Source organism: Giraffa tippelskirchi, chromosome 10 (assembly GCF_054371585.1).
Source record: "Giraffa tippelskirchi isolate mGirTip1 chromosome 10, T2T-mGirTip1v1.2.pri, whole genome shotgun sequence".
Classification (NCBI taxonomy): domain Eukaryota; kingdom Metazoa; phylum Chordata; class Mammalia; order Artiodactyla; family Giraffidae; genus Giraffa; species Giraffa tippelskirchi.
In genome coordinates this window covers 150,240,145-150,265,865 of record NC_137284.1, presented here as the reverse complement: position 1 = coordinate 150,265,865, position 25,721 = coordinate 150,240,145, and the positions used below count along the sequence as shown (strand labels likewise).

The window sequence follows — 25,721 nt, the reverse complement described above, 5'->3', positions numbered from 1 at the left end:
TCTGTACCTGGTAACCACTGTAAAAATAATAATTTGTAAAAAGGGGTTGTGGTACTACTGCTGGAATTAATTAAATTGGGGTCGAATGTATAGGAAACTCACAGAGATGGAAATGGTTGGAGCTGAGTCGCCTGCTCCCTGAAGCGAGTACAGAGGATGATGAGTCCCAGACACCTTTTCTATACTGATGGAGGGAACAGAATTCAGGAGTCTCTAGGTGTGAGTACTTTAGAGTCTGATCACTTAAAACTAACCTATTCCCCAGACACATTCCTGTGGAGCTCAGGGAACAATTACTATGTCTCTTTTTACCTTTCTGCATTTTTTCCTACAAAGTAGTACAAACACTCTCCCTTCCCTCTGGGTCTCCTGATTGGTTATCTAAGAGTTTGTGTCTCTCTGTGTGTGTGCACCTGCTTATGTAGGAGGAAATCTCAAGAAAAATGGCAAAGATCTCGTATTCAAGAGAATCTTGCTATAAAATTTATTAACAGGTAAGTCATACTCTATTGATTATGTCCCATAGTACAGTCCCCAAGGATAAGAATGCAGTATGTACTTGATATTGGTTCTGCTTCTATATCCTAATTTTAAAAAGTTTCATAATGTAATAAATATGGCTCCCATGGACCTTATGAAAGTAGCCCCTCAGAGAACTCTATCTCTCACAGGGAGTGAACAATCTCTGTCTGCTGAAAAGTGTCAACGTGTAATAATTATAAAAATTTTCCATTGCAAATATTAATCATTACTTGGGAAGCTTTGGAGATGGAATCCTATGGCCTCAGTGCTTTCTTACTTTAATCTACTTTTTAAGTATGTGTACCATTTTGAAAACACTTTTTCCATAAATATATGTTCTACATTTAGAGAGGCCACTGTCCCTTTCTGTTGTAAACACATTGTTGTAAGCACTGAATTTAGACAAGGCATGGCTTTGCCTGTACCCACAAATCCAGAGACAACACAAAACATGATGACTCAGATCCCTTAAATTCATGAGTGTTCACATTGATTTGGCCTTTGATGTTCCAAGAAAGTATACTGTATTTCTCTGGTCTTCTCTCAGATGACTTTTTCTCTTATTTTCTTTCTTTAAGCTTCTATAAGTCACTCCACCCATAGTCTCAGCTAGTAAGTGAGAGTAACTGAGAACACAGAAACAATAAGATGGGTTTGTGCACTACTAACACATTAATTAATTAATCTTTGCATTTATCCCAACTTGCCTTCTCTTACTAAGGAGTCATGAGTTTTCTCCCTAGTGAAGGGCAGCCTCCAACTTATGCTATGAATTCAAACCCTCTCTCATGCACTTCTCTCCAGCAATAAAATCTCTGCTCCTATCTGACTTGCACACAGTGGGTTAGGATGCAAAACTCTTAATTTTAAAGACACTAATTATCTGTTTACCCCACATCCAAGGTCAGGAGTGGTGGCTGTGCTTTGCTTGAGCGGCCTTGAGGAGATACCCCACATCCAAGGTCAGAGAAACCCCAGTAAGATGGTAGGCACTGGAGTGACTGTGAAGAGATACCCGGGTAACCAAGGGCAAAGGAGAAACCCCAGCAAGATGGTAGGAGGGGCGAATTCACGTTTAGAATCAAACCCCATTCCTGCCAGAGACGCTAAGAGGGCTCAAACAAACCTTGTGCACACCAGGACCCAGGGATTCCACACAGACTGAGACAGAACTGTGTTTGAGAGTCTCTTGTGGAGATATAGGTCAGCAGTGGACTGCCACAGGGACAGGGGTTCTAGGTGCAGCAGACTTGGGTATGGCATAAACCCTCTTGGAGGAGGTTGCCATTAAACCCAACATAAAGCTACCAGAACTTAAACAGGACTGGGAAAAAGACTCTTGGAGGGCACAAACAGAACCTTGTGCACCAGGACCCAGGAGAAGGGAGCAGTCACCCCACAAGAGACTGACCCATACTTGCCTGTGAGTGTCCAGGAGTCTCCAGAGGAGGCATGGGTTCGTAGTGGCTTGCTGAAGGGTTGGGGCACTGAGTGTAGCAGTGCATGTATGGGATCTTTTGAAGGAGGTCAGCATTATCTTCATTACCTCCACCATAGATTGGCCCCAGGTAAATAGCAGGGAGGGAACACAACCCCACCCATCAACAGAAAATTGGATTAAAGATTTATTGAGCATGGCCCCACCCATCAGAAAAAAACCCAGTTTCCCCCTCAGTCAGCCTCTCCCATCAGGAATGTTCCATAAGCCTCTTATCCTTCTCCATCAGAGGGGAGACAACTGAAAACCACAATCATAGAAAACTAACCAATCTAATCACATGGACCACAGCCTTGTCTGACTCAATGAAACTGAGCCATGTCCTGTAGGGCCACCCAAGACGAACAGGTCATGGTAGAGAGTTCTGACAAAATGTGGTCCACTGGAAAAGGGAATGGCAAACCACTTCAGTATCTTGCCTTGAGAAGCCCACGGACAGTATGAAAAGACAAAAAGATAGGACACCGAAAGATGAACTCCCCAGGTCGGTAGGGGCCCAATATGCTAATGGAGATCAGTGGAGAAATAACTCCAGAAAGAATGAAGAGACAGAGCCAAAGCAAAAACAACACCCAGTTATGGATGTGACTGGTGATGGAAGCAAGGACTGATGCTGTAAAGAGCAATATTGCATAGGAACCTGGAATGTTAGGTCCATGAATCAAGGCAAATAGGAAGTGGTCAAAGAGGAGATGGCAAGAGTGAACGTCGACATTTTAGGAATCAGTGAACTAAAATGGATTGGAATGGGTGGATTTAACTCAGATGACCCTCATATCTACTACTGTGGGCAAGAATCCATTAGAAAGAATGGAGTAGCCATCATAGTCAACAAAAGATTCTGAAATGCAGTACTTGGATGCAATCTCAAAAATGATAGAATGATCTCTCTTTGTTTCCAAGGCAAACCATTCAATATCACAGTAATCCAAGTCTATGCCCCGATCAATAATGCTGAAGAAGCTGAAGTTGGTTAGTTCTATGAAGACCTACAAGACTTTTTAGAACTAACACCCAAAAAAGATGTCCTTTTCATTATAGAGGACTGGAATGCAGAAGTAGGAAGTCAAGAAACACCTGGAGTAACAGGCAAATTTGGCCTTGGAGTATAGAATGAAGCAGGGCAAAGGCTAATATAGTTCTGCCAAGAGAACGCACTGGTCATAGCAAACACCCTCTTTCAACAACACAAGAGAAGCCTCTACACATGGACATCACCAGATGATCAACACCGAAATCAGACTGATTATATTCTTTGCAGCCAAGATGGAGAAGCTCTATACAGTCACCAAAAACAAGACTGGGAGCTGACTGTGGCTCAGATCATGAACTTCTTAGTGCCATTCAGACTTAAATTGAAGAAAGTAGGAAAAACCACTAGACCATTCAGGTATGACCTAAATCAAATCCCCTACGATTATACAGTGGAAGTGAGAAATAGATTTAAGCGACTAGATCTGATAGACAGAATGCCTGATGAACTATGGACAGAGGTTCATGACACTGTTCAGGAGATAGGGATCAAGACCATCCCCAAGGGAAAAAAAATGCAAAAAAGAAAAATGGCTTTCTGAGGTGGCCTTACAAATAGCTGTGAACAGAAGAAAAGTGAAAGGAAAAGGAGAAAAGGAAAGATATACCCATTTGAATGCAGAGTTCCAAAGAACAGCAAGGAGAGATAAGAAAGCCTTCCTCAGTGATCAGTGCAAAGAAATAGAGGAAAAAAATTGAATGGGAAAGACTAGATATCTCTTCAAGAAAGCTAGAAATACTAAGGGAACATTTCATGCAAAGATGGGCTCAATAAAGGACAGAAATGGTATGGACCTAGCAAAAGCAGGAGATATTAAGAAGACATGGCAAGAATACACAGAAGAACTGTACAAAAGGGATCTTCATGACCCAGATAATCATGATGGTGTGATCACTCACCTAGAGCCAGACATCCTGGAATGTGAAGTCAAGTGGGACTTAGGAAGTATCAGTACGAACAAAGCTAATGGAGGTGATGGAATTCCAGTTGAGCTATTTCAAATCCTAAAAGATGATGCTGTGAAAGTGCTGTAGTCAATATGCCAACAAATTTGGAAAAGTCAGCAGTGGCCACAGGACTGGAAAAGGTCAGTATTCATTCCAATCCCTAAGAAAGGCAATGCCAAAGAATGCTCAATCTACTGCACAATTGCACTCATCTCACACGCTAGTAAAGGAATGCTCAAAATTCTCCAAGCCAGGCTTCAACAATATGTGAACTGTGAACCTCCATATGTTCAAGGTGTATTTAGAAAAGGCAGAGGAACCAGAGATCAAATGCCAACATCTGCTGGATCATCAAAAAAGCAAGAGAGTTCCAGAAAAACATCCATTTCTGCTTTATTGACTATGCCAAAGCCTTTGACTGTGTGGATCACAATAAACTGTGGAAAATTCTGAAAGAGATGGGAATACCAGATCACCTGACCTGTCTCTTGAGAAACCTGTATGCAGGTTAGGAAGCAACTGTTAGAACTGGACATGGAACAACAGACTGGTTCCAAACAACAAAAGGAGTACGTCAAGGCTGTATATTGTCCCTCTGCTTATTTAACTTATATGCAGAGTACATCATGACAAACGCTGGGCTGGAGGAAGAACAAGCTGGAATCAAGATTGCCAGGAGAAATATCAATAACCTCAGATATGCAGATGACACCACCCTTATGTCAGAAAGTGAACAACTAAAGAGCCTCTTGATGAAAGGGAAAGAGGAGAGTGAAGAAGTTGGCTTAAAGCTCAACATTCAGAAAACTAAGATCATGGCATCTGGTCCCATCACTTCATGGCATATAGATGGGGAAACAGTGTCAGACTTTGTTTTTTCGGGCTCCAAAATCACTGCAGATGTTGATTGCAGCCATGAAATTAAAAGATGCTTACTCCTTGACACGAAAGTTATGACCAACCTAGACAGCATATTAAAAAGCAGAGACATTACTTTGCCAACAAAGGTCCATCTAGTCAAGGCTATGATTTTTCCAGTAGTCATGCATGGATGTGAGAGTTGGACTATAAAGAAAGCTGAGCGCCGAATAATTGATGCTTTCTAACTGTAGTGTTTGAGAAGACTCTCGAGAGTCCCTTGGACTGCAAGGACATCTAACCAGTCCATCCTAAAGGAGATCAGTCCTGGGTATTCATTGGCAGGACTGATGTTGTAGCTGAAACTCCAGTACATTGGTGACCTGATGCGAAGAGCTGACTCATTTAAAAAGACCCTGATGCTGGGAAAGATTGAAGGCAGGAGGAGAAGGGGACGACAGAGGATGAGATGGTTGGATGGCAACACCGACTCAATGGACATGAGTTTGAGTAAACTCCAGGAGTTGGTGATGGACAGGGAGGCCTGGTGTGCTGCAGTCCATTGGGTCACAAAGAGTCAGATACGACTGAGCTACTGTACTGAGATGAATTATCTATTTGCTAGATCCAAGGATCAGTTCTTAGTTGTCCTCTCACTTGACCTGCCTGTGGCATTTACATTATTCATTGGCGCACTCTCTCTGTATGAAACATTTCTTCACTTGACTTTCATACAATTACACTCCTCAAGTGTCTTTATACCTTTCTTGTTGCTCCTTCTCAGACTCCTTTCCTGGATCTTTATGCCCCTCCTCGATCTAGAAACACTGGCATTTGTCAGGGTTTATACTTTGTAGCTACTTTCTACTCACTTTCTATAGCACTTCATGAATCCCAGGCATTTCTACACATTCTACATGCTGATAACACATAAATTTATATCACAAGGTCTCTTCTCAAATTCAGTCATCCAAAACCAATGTCTATCTGCTGTGCATCAGTGAATCAGCAGATCCTATGACCTCCCATCTCCTAGAGTAATTCCAATGCTCAAAAGCCACCTATAAGGAGCTGATTATAAGATTTTCTCTCATGTATTGCTCTCTCCTTTGTCAAGTGAGCGTCTGGTTTACAATGTATGCCATTATTTATATATACATACATATATGTATGTATTTTAAAAACTTAACTTTTATAAGCTTAATGTTTCTTTTTATTTCTTACCTTCTTTATCTTTGGTGATTGTACTTTACATAAGTTTTTGTATTGCTAATAATAACTAAAAGAATTCATTTTCTTTTCCAATGTTGGTTGTAAAATTCAGACATGATTCCACAATTTGTATTAGAATTCATGAGTACAGGATCTATGCTCTCCCTAAGTTCTATCAAAATATCAAAGTTTACGCTGTAACTGTAACTTTCTTTCTATACATCATATGTATTTTGTCCCTGTAATCCTGTCTACTCCTCCCAGAGGCTTTAAGGATGCTAGTTTTCACTGTGGTTGTATGCTGTTGTTTTCTATGTCACCACACAGAGTTGGAATGATGATCAAGGGAGCAAGTTAAAATTCCACAGGGCTCATGTCTTATCAAGGGAGAAGCTTTTTCTTGGATGAACACCCATCAGATTTTTGCAAGCCTTTCCTTTCTGGGTTTAGAAAAACATGACTTGAACAAATTTTGTCAGTGTTTCTTTTGCTCTTCTGGAGCAGAGAATTTTTGGAAATCTTTACTCTGATATTCCTATTGACTAACAGTGTTTTTTGAAATGAAAGTATATATTCTGTCTATTCAGAGACAGCATAAACTATCTTTACACTATAAGCTTAGATAAATTCTAAGAATCTTTTCTAGACTTTCACCTGACAAACTCCTACCTTTTTAGGAGCCTGGAAAGTAGGTTCTGTGGTTCAGAAGACTTCTTACATTTCAGGTCAAATGTCCCCTTCTCAATGATTATGTCACAAATGTTGGAAAGATTTAGCAAAGAGGACTTGTCTTTTTGCTCTGTTGAGTTCAATTTGCTCATCATTAGCTTGGTTTGTGGATTGAAGAATATACACACATGCACAGTCTTTGTCCACAAAATGGTATTTATTTCCCCATGGTTTTAATTAATTTTTAAGGTGAATTTTGATTATCTGCTCCTTTTAGAGTATCTCAAAGATGTGTAGGCTTGGGGGATTGGACTTCTGATAAGGAGTTCTAATAAGACTTCTGATATGATTTATTGTGACATCTTAAAATACTAGTGGTACTGGAAATATAGTAAGATATTTTTGTGTAATTATTGAAATATGATCTTATTTTCTGGAAGATCTCATTTTTAAGACTCACAATTATGAAAAAGAAATCTCTTCCATAACTTGAAAAAAATGTACTATCTGTCATTTTTCATTTCATGGTGGAAATTTTCCAATACTATATTTGATAAGTGACTTCCATATGTCATTTCTTGGTACACTTTAAACTGAAAATTATTTCTTAAACCTCTTACCGAAAGTTTCAGTTTTCTAGTGATGCAGTAGCAAAGTACTAGCCTGGTGATCAGAGGTTAGTGTGTTGCTTGGACATAGAGAACATTTTCTAGAAAAGCCACATGTCCAAGGTTGTGAAACATTATCAACCTACCAAATACATGGTAATAAAAACAACAAATTGTGGAGGCAAAATGTGGAGATAGAAAATATGTTCCAAACAAAGGAAGAAGATAAAGTTCCAGAACTAAGTGAAGTGGAAATGAGCAATCTACCCAAGAAACAGTTCAAGGTTATGATTGTAAGATGTTCAAAGAATTTAGGAAATGATTGGATGAATAGAGTGAGAAGTTTAAAGTTTTTAACAAAGAGTTTAAGAAAATGTATAAAAAAACAATTGAAGAAAAAAAAGAACTGAAATGTAAATTCCTTAGAAACAATCAAGATTAGATGATACAGAGTAATGGATCAGCAAGCTGGAAGACAGATTAGTGGAAATTGCTGAAGCTGAACAGAGAAGAGATGAACAAAAATAAATGGTAACAGGATAAGAGACCACTGGGACAGCATTGAGTACTAACATTTTCATTATAGAGGGTCCCAGAAGGAGACAGGAGAAAAGTGAAGAAAAAGTATTTGCAAATATAATAGCTGAAAACTTTATGAACCTGGGAAAGGAAATACAGATTCTGGTCCAGGAAGCACAGAGAGAGCCAAGGAGAATTAACCCAAAGTGGACTACTTCAAGACTTGTGAAATTGTAAGATGCTGATGAGAAATTGAAGATGACACAAGCAGGTGGAAAGATATACTGTATCATGGATTGGAAGAAATAATATTGATAGAATGCCCACACTAGTCAAGACAGCCCATAGATTCAATGTTATAACTATCAAAATACCAATGGAGTTTTTCATGGAACTAGAAGAAACAACCCTAAAATTAGTATGGAAATACAAAAGATTCCAATAACTAAGACAATCTTAAGAAAGAAGAACAAAGCTGTAGGTATCACAGTCCCTGATTTCAAACTATACTACAATGCTACAGTAATGAAAATAGCATAGCAGTGGCACAGAAAGAGACACACACATCCACGGCACAGAACAGAGAGTTCAGAAATAAACCCACAGTTATACGGGCCATTAATTATGACAAAGAAGGCAAGATTATACAATGAGGAAAAGACAGTTTCATCTATAAATGGTGTTTGGAAAGCTGGAACGCTACATGCAAAAGAATCAAATCTGACTAGTCTCTAGAACTCTATACAAAAATAAATTAAAAATGACTTAAATAATTAAATGGGAGACCTAAAAATACAAAGCTCCTAGAAGAGAGAAGAGGCAGAATATATTCTAGCATAAATCATAGCAATAGTTTTCTTTAAGAACCGTCCCCTAATATAAAGGAAATATAAGCAAAAATAAATGAGACCAAATTAAACTTACAAGGTTTCACACAGAAAAGGAAATCATGGACAAAACAAAAAAAACCTATGAAATGGAATAAAAAGTTTGTAAATAACCTGACCAGTAAGAAACTAATATCAAAACCTCTGTTTATGGGATTTTTTCAAGAAAGAATACTGGAGTCATTTGCCATTTCCTCCTCCAGAGGATCTCCTCAACACAGGGATTGAACCCACATCTCCTGTGTCTTTCACACTGCAGGCAGATTCTTTACCTGCTGAGCCATCAGGGAAGCCCCATCTGTCAGCTCACTCAACTCAATATGAATAAAATGAACAATCAAATGAAATAATTGGTGAGAAGACCTGAACAGATATTTTAAAAATGAAAATATACAAATGGCTAATAGGCACCTGAAAAAGGGCTCACTAAGGCAATGGCACCCCACTCCAGTACTCTTGCCTGGAAAATCCCATGGATGGAGGGGCCTGGTAGGCTGCAGCCCATGGGGTCGCTAAGAGTCAGACACGATTGAGCGACTTCACTTTCACTTTTCACTTTCATGCACTGGAGAAGGAAATGACAACCCACTCCAGTATTCTTGCCTGGAGAACCGCAGGGACGGCAGAGCCTGGTGGGCTGCCGTCTATGGGGTCGCACAGAGTCGGACACGAATGAGGTGACTTAGCTGTAGCTGTATCACACTGATTACTGGAGAAATGCAAATAAAAATCACAAAGTGATATCACCTCACATCTGTTGACATGACAATATCAGAGACACGAAATAATAAATGTTGATGAGGACCCAGAGAAAAGGGAACCCATGTTCACTATGGTGGGAATGTAAATTGTTACAGCCACTATGGAAACTATACAGAAATTTCTCAAAAAATTGAAAAGAGAACTACCATATCAACCAGCAATTCTACTCCTGGGTTTTCACCCCCCCACACACAAAAAAACCACTAATTAGAAAAGACACATCTGCCTCTATATTCATTGCAGCATTATTTACAATAGGAAAGATGCTTAAGCAACCTAGTTTCCATCAATAGATGAATGCATAAAGAAGATGTAGTATCTGTGATTGTGTATTTACATGTATGAATGAGGGAATACTACTCAGCCATGTAAAAGAATGAAATATTCCGATTTCAGCATCATGGACGGACCCAGTGTTATTAAACTCAGTGAAATAAGTCAGAGAAAGACAAAGAGTCATGGTTTTACTTATATGTGGAATCAAAAATGAACAAACATAAAACAGAGATACAGATACAGGGAACAAACAGGAGGTTGCTAGAGGGGGAAAGGGGGAAAAGAAGAAAAGAAGTAGGTGAAGGAAATTAGGAAGTACAAACTTCCAGTTGCAAAATAAGTGAGCTGGAGTATGAAATGAACAGTGTGGGATTTATAGTTAATATCTACATAATAAGTTTTATAGTGATAAATTTTAACTGGGCTTATCATGGTAATCAATTTGAGATGTATAGAAATATCAATGTTGCGTAGCAGAAACTAACATAGAGTTATTGGTCAATTATATAAAAAAACAAACAAACAAACAGACTCAAAGAAAAGGAGATCAGGTTGCAGTGATCAGATACAGTGGGATTGAGACTAGAGAAACTGGATGATAGCAGTCAAGAGTTATAAACTTCCACTTGTAAGATTAATAAGTACCAGGGATGTGATGTACAACAGAATAAATATTATCACCATTGTTGTATGTTATATATGAAAGTTTTAAAGGGAGAAAATGCTAAGAGTTCCCATCACTAGAAAAAAATCTCTATAATTTTGTGTCTATATGAAATGTTAAATGTTTACTAAACTTGTGATAAAATCACATGTATGAAAGTCAAATCATTATGCTCTATACCTTAAATTTAAACACTACTACTACTACTGCTACTAAGTCGCTTCAGTCGTGTCCGACTCTGTGCGACCCCATAGATGGCAGCCCACCAGGCTCCGCCGTTCCTGGGATTCTCCCGGCAAGAACACTGGAGTGGGTTGCCATTTCCTTCTCCAATGCGTGAAAGTCAAAAGTGAAAGTGAAGTCGCTCAGTCGTGTCTGACTCTTCGAGACCCCATGGACTGCAGCCTACCAGGCTCCTCCGTCCGTGGGATTGTCCAGGCAAGAGTACTGGAGTGGGGTGCCATTGCCTTCTCCGAAATTTAAACACTGCTATGTGTCAATTATATCACAGTAAAATTGGAAAAAAATTAAGTTAAAAAAATGGAACAAAAGCAAATTTTGAGGAAATTATTTCAGAGTATTTCCCAGCACAATAAAAGTTATCTTTTCATGAATAGAAAAAGCTCTCCAAATCACAGGCAGGGTAAGTGGAACTAAAATGTCATTTGGACATATTATAGTCACACTTCTAAAAACCAAAAATAAAATATTCTAAAAAATGAGAGAAAATATTTATACCCATAATCATTAGTAAGCATTTCTTTTGGATGGAAAAATGTTTGTTTTATTTAGCGTTTCTTACCAGACGATGAACACTTAATTTTGTTTGGTTTTAATTTTACCCATTCTGGATCCTTGAAATTTGCCCCATCTAATAATTCCCGCTTGGATTTATTTCCCAGTAAATATATGGCTTCCCAGGTGGAGACAGTAGTAAAGAGCCTGCCTGCCAATGCAGGAGACTTAAGAGACCCAGGTTTGATCCCTAGGTCAGGAAGATCCCCTGGAGGATGGCATAGCAACCCACTCCAGTATTCTTGTCAAGAGAATCCCATGGACAGATGAGCCTGGTGGGCTATGGTCAATAGGGTTGCAAAGAGTCAGACATGGCTGAAGTGACTTAGCATGCACACACACATAGGTAAATTTAGACTAATTTCCTTTAAGTAAGCATCGATTCACCTTTTCTTTATTTCCAGATATAGATTTAACTACTAATATTGTGCAAGTTAATAATAAGTGATGTAAGAGCATCCTTCAGTCTACCATGATTCTACACTTTACAGTAGAAGAGTTATTTGTGGCCTTGCTCTTCAGATTACTGTTTTAAACATTCTTAAGCCTTGCTTCAGGGTGAACCACAGAGACATACAGCTATCCACTCCTCTTTCCTCCAAAACACAAAATGACAACCCTAAACTGAAAGTCAAAAGCTCTTCATCATAAAAAACTGATATGATGCATTTAATTAAATTTGAAAACCATTGCAATATGTAGAGATTTGGAATGGAAGCAAATATTTGTAAGTGATATGACTGTAAGGGTTTCCTATCCAAAATGGAAAAACAACTCATACGATTCAACGTGAATTTTTTAAAAAGCAATGAAGAAATGGGACGAAGACTTAAATACACATTTCTCTAGAGAACACATACAGATGGCCAACAGGCACACAAAAACATGCTCAATACTGCTAATTACTGGAGAAATACAAATCAAACCACAGGGAGCAACCACCTCACACCAGACGGAAGGGTTATCATTGAAAAGTCTACAAATAATAAATGCTTGAGAGGGTATGGAGAAAAGGGAATGTTGCTACAGTGCTGGGGAGAATGTAAGTTGGTACAGCCACTGTGCAAAACAGTATGGAAGTTCCTCAGAAAACTAACAATAGAAGTGTCATCTGATCCAGCAGTTCCACTCCTGGGAATGTATCTGGACAAAACAATAATTAAAAAAAAATAGATGCACCCATATTTTCACAATAGCACTACTCAAAATAGCCAGGACATGGAAACAACCTAAATACATCAACAGATAAATGGATAAAGAAGATATGGCACATATATACAATGGTATAGTATGCAGCAATAAATAGAATGGAAATAATGCCATTTGCTGCAACACGGATGGACTTGGAGATTATCATACTAAGTGAAGTAAGTCAGAAAGGGAAAAACAAATACAATACAGTATCACTTTTATGTGGAATCTAAAATAGTACACAAACGAACCAAACTACAAAACAGAAAGAAACTCTCAAATATAGAGAAAAGATTTGTGGTTGCCAAGGGGAAGGGAGTGGGGGAAGGATGAAGTGGGATTTGAGGGTTAGCAGTTGCAAACTATTATATATAGAATGGATAAACAACAAGGTCCTACTACATAGCACAAGGAACTATATTCAATATCGCATGGTAAAACATAATGGAAAAGAATAGAAAAAAGAATGTACATATGTATACAAATGTCTAACTGAATCACTTTGCTGTAGGGCAGAAATATATTGTGAATAAATTATACATCAGTAATGATCAAAAGACAAAAAAATTCTTGCTCTGTGAAAGACACTGGTAAGAATATAAAAACTCAAGCTGTAGAATGGAGGAAAATCTTTGTGTATATAGGAACAATAATTTGATTCTGAAATATACAAAGAACACTTAAAATAGTAAGAAAATAAGCAATGCTATTTAAAAATGGGCCAAAAACCCTAACAGGCATCTATCCAAAGACAGACAGACAGATAGTAAACAGATGAAAAGACACTTCATATTTCTGTCATCAGGAAAATACAAATTGAAACAATGAAATATCATTATATACTTAGTAGAATGGCGAAAATCCAGAAAACTGACAACACCAAACAATGCTTAGTGCACAAATCAACAGGAACTTTCACATATTGCTGAAGAAAATTCATTTTCATTCAAGAAAATGATATAGTCACTTTGAAAGTTTCACAGTTTCTCAAAAAACTAAGCATCCTCTTAACAAGAGGACCTACCAGTTGCACTGCCTGGTATTTATCCAAGGGATTTGAAATTTATGTCAACACAAAAACCTGTACAGAAATGTTTAAAGTAATTTTATTCATAATTGCTTAAATCTGGAAGCAATTAAGATGTTGCTTGGTAGGTAAATGGATAAATAAACTATGGTGTATTCAGACAATGGAAATATATTCTGTGTGAAAATGAAATGAACTATCAAGCAAAAATAAAGACAGAGGAAACAGATGCATACAGCTGAGTGAAGGGAATCAATGTGAAAAAAACTACATATTTTTCCTACTATATGATATTTGGGAAAGCCAAAACTATGGCGGGAATTGGGCTTCTCTGGTGTCTCAGATGGTAAAGAATCTGCTTGCGATGCAGAAGACCCAGGTTTGATACTTGGGTTGGGACGATCCCCTGGAGAAGGGAATGCCTACCTACTCCAGCATTCTTGCCTGGAGAATTCCTTGCACAGAGGAGCCTGGTGGGCTACAGTCCATGGGGTCACAAAGAGTAGAACATGACTGAGGGACTACCTTTTTTCTTTTTTTCTGGAGGGAATTGAGATGAGCAGTTGCCCAAGATTTGCAATGAGGTAGGAAGGAAAAGAATAATCTTTCAGGGCAGTGAAAATACTGTGTATGATAATATAATGGTGGATATACATACGTATACACCCATGCAAACACACAGAATATACAACACCATGAGTGAGTTCAAATGTACATTGTGGACTTTGGGTGATGGTGATGTGTTAATACAGGTGTGTAAATAACAAATGTCCCACTCTGAAGGGGGATATTGATAACGGGAGAGGTTATACATGTTTGGAAGCAGAGCGTTATACAGGGTATCTGCAACTTCCACTGAATTTTGCAGTGACTCTGAAATTGCTCTAAAAAAAAAATAAAGTTTATTACATAACAGTGGGGAAAAGATGTAAAGAGACATCTCACCGAGGAAGATATACAGATGGCAAGGAAACAACTGCTAAAAACTCAACATCACATGTCATCAAGGAATTTCATTTGAAATGAAGAATGAGATACCAGTGTAGATTTATGAGAACTGTGAAAATCCAAAATATCTGTATACAGCTGTAGAAAGCTTGGTGCTTGTCATCTTTCTCAGTGATCCCAACCAGGAGTCCAAACTGGCATTCCCATCGGTGCTCTGAGTCAGGCAAGACAACTAACAAATCCTCAAGCCATTACCTGAAAACCCAAAAGTAGCCTGCATGATCCATTCTTATTTTTCCCCTGTGAGGGAGTGTTGGGAGTTGGAGATGTTCTCCTGATATTGACACACTGCCAGGAAAGGGAACTAGGTATAGAGTGTAAAATAGCATAAACTTGCCTGAATTCTTACTGTATTTCTTCTTGGCATTGTGCTTTTCTGGGGTGCTGCCACTATTATCTGACTTCCAGTGGTTTCACAAAGGAAATTAGGTCTATATGTTCTTGTCTCCATGGAGGAATGGAGGCTTAGGGATTCATATTCTTCCATCATGCTGATGTTATTGCTCTTCATTAAATCATGTCTCTTTCTGAGGAATTTTGAGTTTTCTTGCACCAGCAATTACATCTCTTAAGGGAAAAAAAATGCACTGTACCAAAACTGGACACTCCTTCACGTTGTCCTCTTTTTCTGCAATACTCTGTGGAAGGCAGCCTTCACTTGAGCATTCCTTACACTGTAGACAAGAGGGTTCAGCAACGGGTCGAAAAGAGTGTAAAACAGGAAAAGGATCTTCAGCTGTTCTTCTCGTTGACTGTTGTCAGGGACCATGTAAACGATCATGGCTATGCCAAAGGAGAACCCAACCACACAGAGGTGGGAGGAGCAGGTGGAGAAGGCTTTCTTGCGGCCCTCCTTTGACTGGATCTTCAGGATGGCCCAGAGGATACGCATATAGGAGACCAGCATCAGGGCAAGAGGCCCAACTAAGATAAACATACCATCAGCAAAGAGGAACATTTCATTGATCCAGATGTCACCACAGGCCAATTTGAGGACAGAGCGAATTTCACAGAAGAAGTGGTTCACCTTCTGGGGCCCACAGAAGGGTAATCTTAACAAGAGAATTACTTGTACGAGGGCCAAGGAAAATCCACATGCCCAGCAAGTGATGGCCATGATGGAGCACACTCTCCAGTTCATGATGACCGTGTACTGGAGGGGATGGCAGATCGCAACATACCTGTCATAGGACATCGCCAACAAAATCAGACACTCTACAGAACCAAAACTCAATATGAGAAGCATCTGCAAATTGCACGGGACAAAGGAGATGGTTTTCTTGTGTTTTACTAGATTTGCCAGCAGATTGGGCAAATTGCTGGAAGCATAGAGTATATCAATGAGGGCCAAGTGGGAAAGGAAGAAGTACATGGGGGAGTGCAGCCTGGGGTCAAAGCAAATGAGTCCCAAGACCATGCCATTTGCCAGCAGGTTGAACGTATAAAACAGGGAGAAGATACCAAAGAGGAGCAATTCCACGTCTTCACTGAGCTGGAATCCGACCAGGATGAACTCTACTATCTGTGATTGGTTGCCTTCCATTGCCAGTGACAGTCTGTAAAGGACTGAAGTGTGATGGGAAGGTCAGGGCTGGATAGCAAAGATAGGAATTATTTATGTAAAGCGAATTCAGAGGAAGCTCATATTGTCCCTACATCACTGAATTTTTTTTCCTCCAATGTTTCCTTGCCTTATTTATTTATTTACTTTTACTATGTAATGTGAAGTAATTCAAATTTTTAGACAAGTATCAGGGACTATAAACAACACTCATATATACATTTCACCAATTCTCCATGTTTGCTTTATGATATCTTTTGTCTATATATACATAATATGAATTCTTCGTAGACCACATATCACTAAAATGCTACCATAATCACATACTGACAATTTATTCCCAAACTTGAATTTTTTCTCCATAACATGGAGAGTCACTAGTCTGTTTTCAGTATAGTTACCAAAATCTTTAACTTTAGCATGAGTAACTTTAACATGAAACATAACTTTAACATGAGTCACTATTCTAAATACAGCATTTTCTGCCTCTTAGACTAAGGTTCAAATCCAATATCGCATATCATACTCATTTCCTGTAATCTTAAGTAGTTAGTCTTTCTTGCCTTGACTCTTATACTTCCGAGCTCTTGTTTTGTATAATGTTTCTCAACTGTGGTTTTCCATTGATTCTCCGTATTTTGTTGAAATGAAAATTTTTGAAAGAAAAACATGTCATTTTAATGATTTTCATTAATACACAGATAATGTTAATTTGTCACATTGGTGATTTTCATGTGGATTACTAGGTCAAGATGCTGTCTCCAAGTTATTTCCATTATAAAGTTATTAATACATAATTTTGAAGTTCTTTCTTCCTTCAGCCTTAACAAATTATCTTATACTCATCTTTTAGCTTTCCTACTTCAGCCTGGAATGAGTTATTTCACTAAAATATGTCTCCTTTTATTGAAGAATCATATTTTCAAGGCAATATCTGCTTTATTGAATGTTAGTTATTTTTTATCATTATTGTTACAAAAATTCTAATATCTTCATTTAACATGGAAATAATTTGGAACAGTATATAAATTGTTAAGGGGATAATGTATTCTTTATGGTTTAATCCTAATACATCTTTACTGACTTCTTTTGGAGAAGCAAATATATTTCACTAAGTTGACAAGAATATTAAAGAAAATGATCTCAATATTATCAACATTATTACTAACAAGATTATGACAGTGTACTGGAGGGGATGGCAGTTCATCACATACCTGCCATAGGACATTGCCACCAAAATCAGGCACAGTACAGAAGCAAAGTCTACACATTCACAATTTTTCTTTTCTTTGTATTCAGAAAATTATAGGCTCTTGGAAATTTCATGCTTGGAGATTAAAGTTTCAATAATTTTTTTCATTGTGTGAGCATGTGAAAAGTGAAAGTGAAAGTCGCTCAGTTGTGTCTGACTCTTTGTGACCCCATGGACTATACAGTCCATGGAATTCTCCAGGCCAGAATGCTGGTGTGGGCAGCTGTTCCCTTCTCCAGGGGATCTTCCCAATCCAGAGATCAAACCCAGGTCTCCCACACTGCAGGTGGATTCTTTATGGTAGGAGCCGCGTTAGGCATTACTGACAAAATGGAGGCATGGCCCCAACCCTCTCCTCATCCCGCAGGCACGGTCCCGGGATGAAGGAATTAGGTCTTGTGATTCTGACTTGTCCTTTCCTTCCTTCGGTTGAGTTGGCTGGAAAGTATGTTAAGGTGCTTATTGTTCTTGCATGAGAAAGCACAAAGCCTTCTGCAGTTGCCCAGGAAATAATCCATAAAGTTACATTTGTTCAAGGACCTTTACAAAGAATGTTCCAGGATGAGCACATAGGCCGCAGCTTGAGGCCATGGGAAACATTGTTATCTGAAACCTGCTTGTAAGGGAAATGTTTATGGCAAAAGTAGTTTGCTGAGTTTAGGATTTGGGAATAATTAAGAATAGTTAGAAGCTTAAAGTTTAAGGTATGTTGTAGTGTTGGCATATTTTACTATAGCTTGTAGAAACTAGGAATTTTAGAGATACTAATAGCTAAAAGCCTTTTTAGGAGATAATGAGCGTAAGTTACTAGGGGATAGTAGGATTTAGAAAGATAAGAAATAAACTGAGGAATGTGGTATGCAGCCCAGAGACAAACTTGAGTTACAATGTTATCACAAGGACACTTAAGAGGGAACTCTGAAGGACAACAATGATTTATGGAGACAGTAAATCTGGGTGAGGGGAAACTGAAGATGTCATACCTCTGACCTAATGCTTTTGTAAAAGTATAAAAGAAAACCTGATGCTTAAAATAAACATGCAGCCCAGTGCTTTGAGTGAGAGGCTGCAACATTCTCTCCGTTGACCCTGTTCATCCCTTCAAGGCGTTTCCCTGGCTGCTGGAGCTGGACTTCAGCACTTTACCAGCACTGAGTCACAAGGCAAGCCCAAGAATACTGAAGTGGGTAGCCTATCCCTTCTCCAGCAGATCTTCCTGACCCAGGAATAGAACTGGGGTCTCCTGCATTGCAGGTGGATTCCTTACTAACTGAGCTATCAGGGAAACCTGCATGAGCATAGTGACGTCTATCTACGTGACATGAGATTTTGACATCAAGTTCTTAAGTCTCATAGAAAAACATGGAACTGGATAAAATGGTAAGAAGTAATACCTAAATGAAACTCACAGATAAGAGTGATCATTGCTAATAATTTGTATATACCATTTTCCATTATTAACTATACATAAATTTTATGTATGTAATTAAAATTATATGAGCAGTATTCCTTATCTATCTCTTTCATTGAGAATAACATCATGTTTGTTTTCCATGTCAAATATTTCTCTGCAACATACTCTAAATAGTCACACACTATTTTGTTACACATTATTTTATTTGGTATATTACCTTCTGACTAAGTTGTATTCGAGGTACTACTACAGTGTCTAAATTTTATACATTTTTTTGTGTATACTTGTTTTCTTATACAAAATTCCAGGACAAGGAAGTTCTTGGTCAAACTATTCCTTCCTCCCTGTCTTCCCTTTCTCCTTCCATGCTTCCTTTTATTCTTCTTTCTACCCAGCTACCTACCTATCATTCTGTCTAACTATCTATTTCCAGTTAGTCTAAATAAAATGTCTCCTTTCCAATAGAGTCAACAAAATAATAGCAGCTCAGGAAAATATGGTACGAATGACAAGGATATGCTGTTCTCTATCGGGGCAGTCTAGCAACTGAGCTAGGGAGTTTTAAACTATTTCTCCAACCCTGGTCAGTGAAATTGGCACTCATTCTATCCTATTTTGCAGTAGGACAATAACTTCTATCAAAACAATAATCCTGAGTCTAATAATTATCCATATTGGATGATAGCATAGAAAAGCTTCGGTGAGAAATAACTATACTGCAAAACTTTTACCTATTTCAAAGAAAAAAGTTTACTGTAACTATTACCAGAGTTCTGTTTTCTAGTATCTGAGGTTACTCTACGAATATATTCATCTGTTACGTACTATAAGGTCATTTTGTTCTTTCACCATGTCAGTGCCTTATCCAGAAGAAATGCCTACATATGAAGACTATAACCAGATTAGTCTCAAAAATTACAGTTGGGCTAACATGAAGGACCACCACTCAATCACATTAGGAAGTGATGTTGAGAAAGCTACTGAGGAATAGAAGGCCTTGAAGGATCATCTCAAAGAACCTGGCTTTATTTTGAATCACTCAAAAACTCTCCCAGGGCTGATGTAGCTATGCAGAAGGCACTTGTTAAAAACATTTAAAGGCAAAAGTATCAGCTGCTTCCACTGAAAAAAAGTGAAAGGGTTAGTGGCTAAGTCATGTAGCCCTTCAAGCTCCTCTGTCCATGGGATTCTCCAGGTGAGAATATTGGAGTGGGTTGCCATTCCCTTCTCCAGGGAATCTTCCTGACCCAGGGATCCAACTCGAGTCTGTCGCATTGCTGGCTACATGAGACAAGGAATAAAAGTTGGAGTAAACTATAGACTAACTTCAATTCTGAGTGGAAAAACAGGAAATAAGATGATTTGGAAATAAAAGTGATTTGAATAGCTCCAAGAAATTGCTGGGAAACTAAAAGGCCGCACATTTGACCAGGACGGGGAAAATGCTTACAAGGAATCTAAAAAGGTCCTGATGTCTCATGTCTGTCTAAGCTTCAGATTGTATAAGCAAGAAACTGTCCAAGTTGTAAATGACCCGAATGAGGGTTGAAGGCATGTCCCAAACACATAAAGAGAGTCATTTACAAAAATAGGTAAAGAGGCTGAAAATACATACAGAGCTGCTGGATATGTATATATATATATATATCAGTCAATATGCTTGCTTGTTCATTGGATTACCAGAGCCTAAAATACCCTTACAAGATATGATTCTTTATCAAGAGATCATGGAGTAGGGTGAAGAAAAATAAAAACTCAAAAACACAAAACGGCAAAAGAATGGATGAAAAAAGCCAAATTAAAGTCAAATAATGTTAATAAAACTCTTCTACTCAAAATGTGCTTAAAAAAACAATTTTCAAACACAAATCAGTTTAGTGCTAAAGATACGCAAGTTAAACAATGGAACCCTATATTTACTTAAGATGAAATTGAATGTAAGAACAGACTTACAAATAATCTAATGTAAGCATATCAAACACAATGAAGAGGATAAAGTAGAGGGAAAATAATGCATGAAAGATTACATTTAATAATTTACCTAGATCTCAACATATATAGACAAGAGATACATTATTTTGGGGGAATGTTTTGTTATATTTATTCTACCCATTTTTTTCTAGTTGTACTGAGTTATAACTGACATAATACTTCAAAAGTTTAAGGCATACAGTATAATCATTTGACTTGCATACATCATGAAGTGATTACCACAGTAAGTTTATTGAGTATCCAAAATTTCATATAGATGCAGAATAAAAGAAAAAAATTATTTTTCTTTGTGAGCACTTTTGGATTTTCTCTGTTAATTTTCAGATATAACATACAGCAGTATTTATTAATCATGTTGTATAATAAATTACATCCCTAGATCCATAACTGAAAATTTATACTTTTGGACCATCTTCATCTCATTTTTCCTTTCTCATTGCCACTTCTAGTCCTACAAATCTGATCTCCTTTCCTATGTGTTTAGTTTTTTGTTGGTTTGTTTTTAAGTTGAGGTATAGTTGACCTTCAACACTATGTTAGTTCTAGGTGCTCAACAGATGGAGAAATCCTTTAAATCTTAGTTTATAGGCAAGAATGATAGATTGAGAAGCTAAATATAAACATGATAAAATTTCCAGAGAAAGATAAGGATGGCAAAGAGGTAGTATTAGAAGAGGTTTCATCAAAAATGTTCCAAATTGAAGGAACTTAGTCTCCAAACTGATAAAAATGTATTCTGAAATAGTGCAATAAAGATAGTGCATAAGGACACTGAAGAACTTCTGATAACTGAAGATAAAATGAATCTTTAGATTAAAAATTTGAGATTATGATAAAAAATAAATTCTCAATAAATATAAATTAACAATCACACATATTTGAATCAAGACAATGGTACTGGTGTTTTCAATAAATAATGCTGGCTCAATTGGCTATCTATGTGGATAAAAGCTAAAACATGACTTCTACCAGTATACTACAAAAAATTAGGTAGGTTTTAGACTATAATGATTAAAAACAAGTTTTGTAGAACATTAGTTAGTAACTAATTAGTGAAAAATCTAAGAGGGAGCAGAAAATTTTTGAAACAGCATTAAACAAAAGATTGACAAAATTAAGAACTAACTCCTGTTTATCTGCTGTTGCTGCTGCTAAGTCACTTCGGTCGTGTCCGACTCTGTGGGACCCCATAGACGGCAGCCCACCAGGCTCCGCCGTCCCTGGGATTCTCCAGGCAAGAATACTGGAGTGGGTTGCCATTTCCTTCTCCAGTGCATGAAAGTGAAAAGTGAAAGTGAAGTCGCTCAGTCGTGTCTGACTCTTAGCGACCCCATGGACTATAGCCTACCAGGCTCCTCTGTCTATGGGATTTTCCAGGCAAGAGTACTGGAGTGGGGTGCCATTGCCTTCTCCGCCTGTTTATCTAGAGGCAACATTAAGGGTAAAAATGAAATCCATAGAAAGGAAAGAACTATTTATAAAAATAAAACTAATTGAGGGCTTATATTCAGAATATTTAAAAGATTCCTGCAAATTGTTAATGAAATGATAGATAATCCAATCTAAGTTTGGCAAAATACCTGAACAAACATTTCACATGAAATAACATCCAAATGACCCATGGGCTAATTAAAAGATTAAGAGGTACTAAACTAAGTCACCAAGGAGATAGAATTAGAATGCAAAACACAATGATAGTAAAAATCCAAAAGTTTGAAAGTACAGGGACTTGACAAGACTGTGGAGCAAGGATGCATTACTATTGAGAATGTAATTTTGTGCACCCATTTGGGAAACTCTGGAAGAACCGACTGTTTTTAACATATGCATACCAATAATTCATGGGTTCTACTTTCAGATATGCCCCAAATAACTGCCTATATATATATATATATTTTACACGTGTATAAATTTATATAAAGATTGCATATAGATTGTATATGAATATTCATAAGATAATTATAATTTCTTTTTTAACTATCTTCAAAGGGAAAATCCTATCATAGCTTATTAAAGAAGACTGAAACAAGGACTTCTCTCTTTATTTGATGATACAGTCCATGAGACCACAGAAATATTTACTGCAGGGCTCATATAATTAGTCTTAGAAATGTATGATTTAATTTATTTCTAGAAAAATTAACTCTCTTGATGAGAATAATCTGGTCTATTTCTGCATGCAAAATTTTTTCTCTAGAAATAAAAAAAAAAGAGTCGTAGGTGCATTCCCAAAACTATGTGATTGACACTGAAATCCATAAAAAGTTCTTTGATTTCAAATTATTTGAATAGCAATTAACATTGTTTAGTTTGCCCTTGTAACTTGAATGAAATGGTATAAATGAGAAATCTGATAATTTACAACAAAGTATTTTGGTAGTAGAATAACCAATTTTCTACACATACCTTTAATATCTTTAAATGAACAATCATGCCAAGATTCTGTCCACATAAAAAACTGTCTGTGTCTGTGCATATATTTTCCCATCATGAATTAAAGGAATATAAATATTGGTTCTAGTTAGATATATCTTGGTTTGGGTTCCCCCAGAAGCCACCCCTAGGACAATTACTCACTTACAAGTACGTTTGAGGAAGTAATCACTGATGATACAACTAGAGGAGTGGAAAAGAGGGACTACCAAGAAAAGATAGTCACTTAAGTTTGGATGATCAAATAGGATGAAATTGTAGATCTTAATGGAAGTTAGACCTTAATGGAAAAATCCTGGAGCCAGAAAAGAATATATATTTCATTGTTAACCTCCCTGGAGAGGAAAGGACCTGGAGTGTCTATATACCAACTAGTATACATTATTGGGTGAGAGCTCTGAGGTGGGTAGAGCAAGTATTAGGGCTTCTTTTCACTGTGTGATGGGCTACTAAAGTGCTTCTGGTTTCTGGGGAAGCTACAGGAAAGGAAATGCAGGTGGAGCCATTTGGAAGGCAATTCAGTGTGCCCTGAAGTAGGAGGGCCATTATGTATGGACCACCTGCAGCATCAGCTATGAAATTCCTGTCTGTACATCACCTCTCAAATCCAGAATTTGATTGGATGTAATCAGGCAGAGGGATAGGTGTGGTTTTCTGGTTTTAAATGAAGAGGATAATTTTCAATTTTTTAAATATTTTCTAACGGTTTTTTAAAAGTAAAGTAGAATAGATATCCATAGTTAAGTGAAAATAAAGTTTAATTTAATTTCAAAAGTTGGTTTTACTTATATTCAACATACAGGTCTTCTTTATACCACCTATCTTGTACCTGAAAGAATTTTATAAAACTCTATTTCAATAAAATACAATCTAAAGGGTATCATCTAATATTAGCTTTGTTACTTAACACTAACAATATGAGAAATATGTTTAAGTGCATTAGTATGTGTTGAGAATAATGAGACAAATTTATGTAAATTAATGGAAGTTTCTGGTCTGTTTACTACATGAAAGGTGTTCAGCAGATTTTCAACAATAGGAAGGCATATTTAGGATGGGATGGAGAATATATATTGTGCATAAAGTCTACTTTTAGGGCACTCACCAAAGAAGACAGTCTTCATTCAAAACCTTAAACTTCAGAAAATTCTAATTTTTAATCACTACCATTGGGGTAAAACAAATAGATACCAGACACTGATTTCAAATATGAACCCTAAATTTAAGAAAGAGCAAATACAGCATAACACAAATATTGATTTACTAACTTCTTGGAGTGACACGTCTCTGTGTTATATGCCAGGAAGAGTAGACCACAGGATTTATCATTTGATAGTTTATGAGCAGGATGAGTCAGCCAGCATGTAAAATTATTCTAAGGCCCTCATCCTATTTCAGAGCATCTCTCTAAATTCAAATTTTAGTTACTAATGTTACAATCAATGTTTACATATATATCAAATGTTATTAACATCAGCACAAACATTAAAAGCCTACATGGTGGCTGCTAGTTTAATTGCTAGCTCTGGTCTGCCCTCCTGTTCAGAGTTGTCTGTTTAGGGATTTAGTAACTAACTTACCAATGCAAAGAAATAGAGGAAAACAATAGAATGGGAAAGACTAGAGATCTCTTCAAGAAAATTAGAGATACCAAGGGAACATTTCATGCAAATATGGGCAAAATAAAGGACAGAAATGGTATGGACCTAGCAGAAGCAGGAGATATTAAGAAGACGTGGCAAGAATACACAGAGGAAGTGTACAAAAGGGATCTTCATGACCCAGATAATCATGATGGTGTGATCACTCACCTAGAGCCAAACATCCTGGAATGTGAAGTCAAGTGGGCCTTAGGAAGCATCACTAGAACAAAGCTAGTGGAGGTGATGGAATTCCAGTTGAGCTATTTCAAATCCTGAAAGATGATGCTGTGAAAGGGCTGCACTCAATATGCCAGCAAATTTGGAAAACTCAGCAGAGGCCACAGGACTGGAAAAGGTCAGTTATCATTCCAATCCCAAAGAAAGGCAATGCCAAAGAATGCTCAAACTAACACACAATTGCACTCATCTCACACGCTAGTAAAGTAATGCTTAAAATTCTCCAAGCCAGGCCTCAGCAATACGTGAACCGTGAAATTCCAGATGTTGAAGCTGGTTTTAGAAAAGGCAGAGGAACCAGAGATCAAATTGCCAATTTCTGCTGGATCATCAAAAAAGCAAGAGAGTTTCAGAAAAATATCTACTTTTGCTTTATTGACTATGCCAAAGCCTTTGACTGTGTGGATCACAATAAACTGTGGAAAATTCTGAAAGAAATGGGAACACAAGAACCACCTGAGCTGCCTCTTGAGAAATCTGTATGCAGGTCAGGAAGGAACAGTTTGATCTGGACATGAACAACAGACTGGTTCCAAATAGGAAAAGGAGTATGTCAAGGCTGTATAGTGTCACCCTGCTTATTTAACTTATATGCAGAGTACATCATGAGAAACGCTGGGCTGGATGAAGCACAAGCTGGATTCAAGATTGCCGGGAAAAATATCAATAACCTCATATATGCAGATGACACCACCTTTATAGCAGAAAGTGAA

At 37.6% G+C, this 25,721-nt stretch overlaps 2 protein-coding genes across 2 annotated transcripts in view; both read right to left on the bottom strand.

Moving 5' to 3' along the window:
- The window catches only part of OR2A7 (olfactory receptor family 2 subfamily A member 7), a 343,842-nt gene that overhangs the window by 49,470 nt on the left and 268,651 nt on the right, over nucleotides 1–25,721 (bottom strand). The gene's annotated exons all lie outside the window — the stretch shown is intronic.
- On the bottom strand, nucleotides 14,348–16,036 carry LOC145523733 (olfactory receptor 2A2-like). The gene has a single exon (XM_081534520.1). The coding sequence runs from the start codon at nucleotides 16,017–16,019 to the stop codon at nucleotides 15,087–15,089; it is 933 nt and encodes a 310-aa protein (XP_081390646.1). The 5' UTR covers nucleotides 16,020–16,036; the 3' UTR covers nucleotides 14,348–15,086.